Genomic DNA, 6,000 nt, shown 5'->3' with positions numbered 1-6,000 from the left:
CACCAAGTCTCCTTTATTTTGGTTGGTCAAAATATGTCAGTCACGGCCGTTCAAGTGGATTCAAGTAAGGTGGTGCAATAGCTACTGTATAATCTTCTTTCTGGCTTTTTGGACCAAGTGCATTATAGTGAGCTTCACTCTCTGTGCTCCAAGGCATCTCCCTGTATTCATTACTCCCTGGGATCGCGCCAACACTATTCAAGTCAGGTCTCGTTTGGAGAGTGGTATTCGGTATTTCAGCAATTCGTTTGATAGAGTCGGCTGCAGTCTTGCGACGAGCAGTGGCGAGCAATGGCGGATGCTGAGGTGAGGATATTGTCACGTGGACCTGAAGTACGTGTTGTCTTTCTCAGTATTTTAGAATGTTTTGTTGAAACTCTTATTATGTTTTTACAGCTAGGAAAGGCCCTGAGAGACTTACCAACAAGAATACAGACTGCAAGTATAAAAGAGAGAGAAAGTGTTCTACGAAGTGTCTGTGGGGTATTGACAAATGAAGGTATGCTGCTGTTTCACTGCTTTAGAGTATAGGTTAGAAACAACGTACGTCATTGTTCTGAATGTTCTGGAGTTTTGGGTATGTTCCCCTGTTTTGCTGTTTTAATATTATTTTTCCATGGTACTTTTGTCATTTATATTACTTGTTACGTATTTGATAAACTTGTTTACTTTCGTACATACTGTCTGAGGGAGGCGAGTTAATTTTATTTTTTTAGAGTAATTGCTCGGTACACACTTTAGGTATTACCACTGTAACTTTGCGCTGATTGTATCTAGTAGTCGGTCTCGTCTGATGTTGTCAAAATATCATCGAAGCTCAAACTTCCCGTTTAAGCGAAAGTTTCGTTGGATGTTCCCTATGCTGTTAGCTTAATTTTTAGGAAGGGTTTTGTTGCGTGTCGGTACCGTAACTGAATATTGTTCTTCAGCACTTTTGTAAGCTACACATATAATAGCTAGAGGAATAAAATCTAAGAATGGTGAAATTCTCGGATATTTGGGCGGCGTTATTTAGGTGTGTGTGTACGTTAAATTTATCGCCACTGGTCAATTTAAAGCGCATATAACTGGATTAAATGTAGTATTTTCACTGGTTTATGAATTACATCTTAAGCAGTTGAACCTGATTGACATAATATTGTAGCCTAGACCGTACGTCAGTTGGCCGTACCGATTTGCATCTTGTTTTTAGTAGATCTAATTCTCAGACTGTTGAAATCCGCTGTTGCTACAACTGTTCGAAGTAATTATTCGCAACTATTTAGTTCAAGATACTGACAGTTCTTAAAATTGGTTGTATAGCATTCGTTTCTTGAGGTTGATATTGCTGACAGTATTTGTTAAAATAATTTCTCTCTCTCCCAAACTATTATTTTACAAAGTCCTTTGCCACTCAGAACAGGGGTTGTTACCGGATTATTACTTGTAAATAGTTCTTAAAAGATAATTGCTTATCTCCCCTTCCGCCCCTCTTAGTTTTTGTGCAGGGTGTTTTGACAACAAATGCATTTGAGTATGCCTCTGAAGCAATATCAGCACAATTTGCACTTTGTTCGCACCTTTTCAAGAAAAGGAATTGTAGATAATACAATTAAAATAAAGTAATGCAGGAAGTAGGTTATAAATTGTGCCTGCTGGTAATTTTTAGTTCTTGTTTCACCAAAGCCAATTGTGTTCGTTTCCTCTTTTGTTCTCTTTACGGGGTTTGTTGTCGGTGTGTTTTGTAAATGGAACATTTTACCGTATTACTGTACATTTGTTGAAAAAAGAAAAGCGTGTAGATGTGGTGAAAGGTTAATTATAACCTAATAAAGAGCAGCATCTGACGTTGTCCATTGCTCAGTAGCTGCTTGTATTCCTGTTGGCCAATCTGACATCATTCCCATCAGTGATGATAGATTGCGTTACCAACCCTGGCAGAATAAATAGAACATGTAAAAGAAACAATGTGGAATGCAGAACAGCAAATATTTGTGGGGATGTGACAAATCGAATGCATTACACTTGTCCTCATAAAAATGCTCTGCTGTCACCGTAGATGAAATAGAATGCGCTGTTATCGCCCTACAGAATGTTAGAGACCTAAAAACCTCTTCGCGGTCCTAACCTGGGGGCTTGCGCTGTCGGACCCCTTTACTTCTTCATAGTCCAGTGGTTTTGTCACTAACTGGACCTAATCAATCCAGACCAGTCGCTTGGTCACTAGCCAGACCTAACCAATCCATACCAATCTCTTTGTCACAGACCTGAATTATAAATTAATTCAGCTTTTCGCCTTACAGAATGTAAGAGATCTAAAAGCTGCTTTGCTCTAGGCAAAATAGAATGCACTGTTATCGCCCTACAAAATGCTAGAAACCTAAAATCCGCATCACGGCCCTGACCTGGGACTCCCTTTGCTTGGTCACAGTCCAATGGTTTTGTAACTAGCCAGACCTAACCAGTCGAGACCAATTACTTCGTCACTGACCTGAATTACAAAGTAATTCAACTCTTCACCAGTATCCAACATGGATTATGCCATCATCCTACAGAATGCTAGAGACCTAAAAGCCTTTTCGCAGCCCTAACCTGGGGTCTTGCGCCCTCAGACCCCTTTTGCTTGGTAGCTTGCATCCAGGGGATAGTGGGTTCGAATCCCATGGTTGGCAGCCCTGAAGATGTTTTTCCGTGGTTTCCCATTTCCACACCAGGCAATGCTGGGGCTGTACCCTAATTAAGGCCATGGCCGCTTCCTTCCAATTCCTAGCTCTTTCCTATCCCATCATCGCCATAAGACCTATCTGTGTTGGTGCGACGTAAAGCCAATAGAAAAAAAAAAAGAAACCTTTTGATTGGTCACAGTCCAATGTGTTTGTCACTAGCTAGAATGTTTAATTCAGCTACAGAATAATCATACCGAGCTCAATAGCTGCAGTCGCTTAAGTGCGGCCAGTATCCAATATTCGGGAGATAGTAGGTTCAAACCCCTCTGTCGGCAGCCCTGAAAATGGTTTTCCGAGGTTTCCCATTTTCACACTAGGCAAATGCTGGGGCTGTAGCGTAAGGCCACGGCCGCTTCCTTCCCACTCATAGCCCTTTCCTGTCCCATCGTCGCCATAAGACCTGTCTGTGTCGTGCGACGTAAAGCAACTAGCAAAAAAAAAAATTTATCATGGTTCCTGAAAAAAACAGGTTGGCAGCATTGTTGACCGCTCGACCACGTCATCCGTGAGAAGGCCGCCAGAAGTATGCAAACGACAGTCATTCCACGTGTAGCTGAATGTAGTGTGTATTGGCTGGCGTGGCATCAACTGTTAAATCAGATTTGAATTTAATGCACTACAAAGAGGTTTATGTTTTGGTTAATGGAGATCCTCCGTGTAAAGATCAACCTTATAGGCCTGTATAGGTGTCAGTTGAAATTTGTAAAGTATTTCAGAGATACCAAACATCCGCGGTGTGACCAGTTCACAGGGATTTGTACACCACACCCAAAAGAATCCTCGTATCAAACACTTCAGTTTCAACGGACATGAACTCAGGTTTTGCAGAGTAGATGTTCTGCATTTGTATGTATGTTGGGTATTCAGTCCGAAGGCTGGTTTGATCCTCTACAGCTCCACCAACAGCTGTCAGATAGCCTAGGTGTCACTGAAGAGGCATACTAGGGAAGTGAGGAGTGAGGTAGTTTCCCATTGCTTTCCTCACTGAGCCAGATGTTGCTATTGCATATCAGTCTGCCAAGCCCACTGAAATGTGTGCACCAACCGACCCTATGAGCGATATTTTCACACCATTCATAACGGGGACAGACTGCATAAGGAACGGTATTACTAGCATTGCTCATTCCCTGGTCACCTTCATTTTGTCAAAGCCGAGGATGAGACTGAGACAGGTCAATGAAAGTAACAAGGTATACTATTTTATACTTTAAATAGTTACGTATGTACATACACCTCTTCCATGTTTTTCCCTCCATGTTGCATCCTTCGAGCAAAAATCCATTTAAATTAAGCAATGAACTAGGAAGAGATTGCTTCAGCCACATTTCCGAGAATAGAATAGCATGCAGATCAGCAATGGACAATGGCAGGTGCTGCTCTTAGGTTATGAAAGTAAATGTATTTCTGGGAGCGGGCTAGTGGGTTCCTAGACATCGCAATGTACACATCTCTCCTCTGTAAGGAATTTAAAGTAAGATTTGCGTAATTTGTACTTCCTTATGCTGCAAACCTTGAGTGGTAAGGTGTCAGCTTTTGCCCTTCCCCTTCTTGCCTCCTGGAAATGGAAATAGTTTTTCGTACATAATTTTTTTATGTTCAGTTGGACTTGCCAACATACCTGTATTTTCAAACTACTACTACTACTACTTCCACAAGTAAATATATCACTCAGACTTCACTGAAGTATTTGTGGACGTGTGGAAGTTATCACTTTTTACCACCTTAGTTACGTCAGAATCTTACAGCACTCCTCTTCGTGCACACCTCTTACGGACTAGGAACATCAGTAATAATGGCGCTGAGTGACAGACACGCTTAACGTTAGCTCCTCGGTTTTAGTGAATCTGCAGGTGTAATAGAAAGGAGTGGTAAAATAGAAACAGATACCTTTAAGTGCATTATTCAATAGTTTTAACTAAGTTTTAAAGTGTAATTCTGTGTGTTCAATACGTAAGTGATTATTGGACCAGGGTGGGGCGAAGCAAGTAGTTCAACAAATGCAGCGAGTGCAGCAGTGCCAACAGCTTTGAGGAGGCAGTAGGCTACTAAAGGTACTGATGGACCCTGCAATCTCCAGCAAGTTCCTAGAAAGAATTGAGACCATATCTGAGCAGGTGACTCAACTTGTAGTAAAGAATTGGAAAAGTCATTTGAGTTCAACACTGGTATTATAGAGGAGCTCAACACCAGATTAGACAAGCAGGAAAGGGAAATCCAATCCCTTAAAAACAATTTAAATATAAAATGTGATGCCCTGGAACAATATAGCTGCAGGAACAGTGTCTGAATTTTCAGTATCAGTGAGACAGCAGATGAAAATACTGGTGAACTGGCAGTTAGTGTTTTCAGGGACATAGACGTAAGTGTAAATTCCAGCGATATCGACTGCAGCCACAGTGTCAGTCACCAGAGTGGCCAGCCGCAGCCGATTATTATGAAATTTACTTCATACAGGGTAAACCAGGAAGTGTACAACAATAAAAGAAAAGTGAAAGGTACCAAGATAAATATTAGAGAGTACCTGACATCCGCTAGTCTCTAGGTTCTGAATTCTGCAATCCAGCGGTTTGGACTAAAAAAGTATGGACCTCTTTAGGCCATCATCATCAGTGTCCCACTCCAGTTGTCCGGGTGTGGTTTCTCAAGTTCAAAAACCCATTGGCTTAAGAATTTGCGTAGAGTGTATGAATTAACTGCCGAACTTAAGACTAATAAATGTGATTCACTTAACCAAGTTGAATGAACAATTACTTTTTACATAGTTTCCTTCCATTACTAACATTACTCAGTATAGTTGGGGACAAAACATGACGGCCTCAGTTCCTAGAAGCGAGCTGGAAGCCTGCACCCTGCTGAGTTAATGAGTTCTAAGTGATCTTTTCTTTTGGAGAGGCTGCCAAACCACTTTCTTCCTCGCTGTCTGTAGTATTTACCCCTTCTTTGTGTAGAGTGTGGTAGCCGATTTGGCAACTCTGGCTGCAGTAGAGGTAGTAAATCCTATGTCGCTAATAGACACCGAACTGCTGCTGGAAAGTAGTGGTGTGAGGCGAGGTCATCGTGATTTGTCCCCAACTATATCCATTAACTGTTTTAAGCGAAGATTCTGTAATCACTAAATTTTTTTTTCTTCATTAACTAATTGACCTTATTTAGATGTAATTTCCACTTTCATATGCTTAATACTTGCCTGCTTTCTATTTCTACAGTATAGTATATTTTTAACCAAGTTTAGTTATATTAGTAATCATTTTTACGTTTATTAGGCATTTAGTTAATTTTAGCTATATTTGTTTTT

The 6,000-nt window shown here is 40.9% G+C and overlaps 1 protein-coding gene across 1 annotated transcript in view; it reads left to right on the top strand.

The window, feature by feature from the left end:
• Positions 1 to 229: 229 nt before the first annotated feature.
• LOC136864677 (stalled ribosome sensor GCN1) overlaps positions 230 to 6,000 on the top strand; it is a 599,881-nt gene continuing 594,110 nt past the window's right edge. Inside the window, exons 1-2 of the mRNA XM_067141987.2 lie at positions 230 to 306; positions 397 to 499. Of these exons, the coding sequence (XP_066998088.2) occupies positions 292 to 306; positions 397 to 499 (118 nt within the window). The 5' untranslated portion in view covers positions 230 to 291. The remainder of the gene's footprint in view (positions 307 to 396; positions 500 to 6,000) is intronic.

The sequence above is a fragment of the Anabrus simplex genome, chromosome 2, assembly GCF_040414725.1.
Source record: "Anabrus simplex isolate iqAnaSimp1 chromosome 2, ASM4041472v1, whole genome shotgun sequence".
In the NCBI taxonomy this organism is placed as follows: domain Eukaryota; kingdom Metazoa; phylum Arthropoda; class Insecta; order Orthoptera; family Tettigoniidae; genus Anabrus; species Anabrus simplex.
The sequence above is the reverse complement of the archived record's forward strand: the minus strand, read 5'-3'. Positions and strand labels throughout refer to the sequence as shown.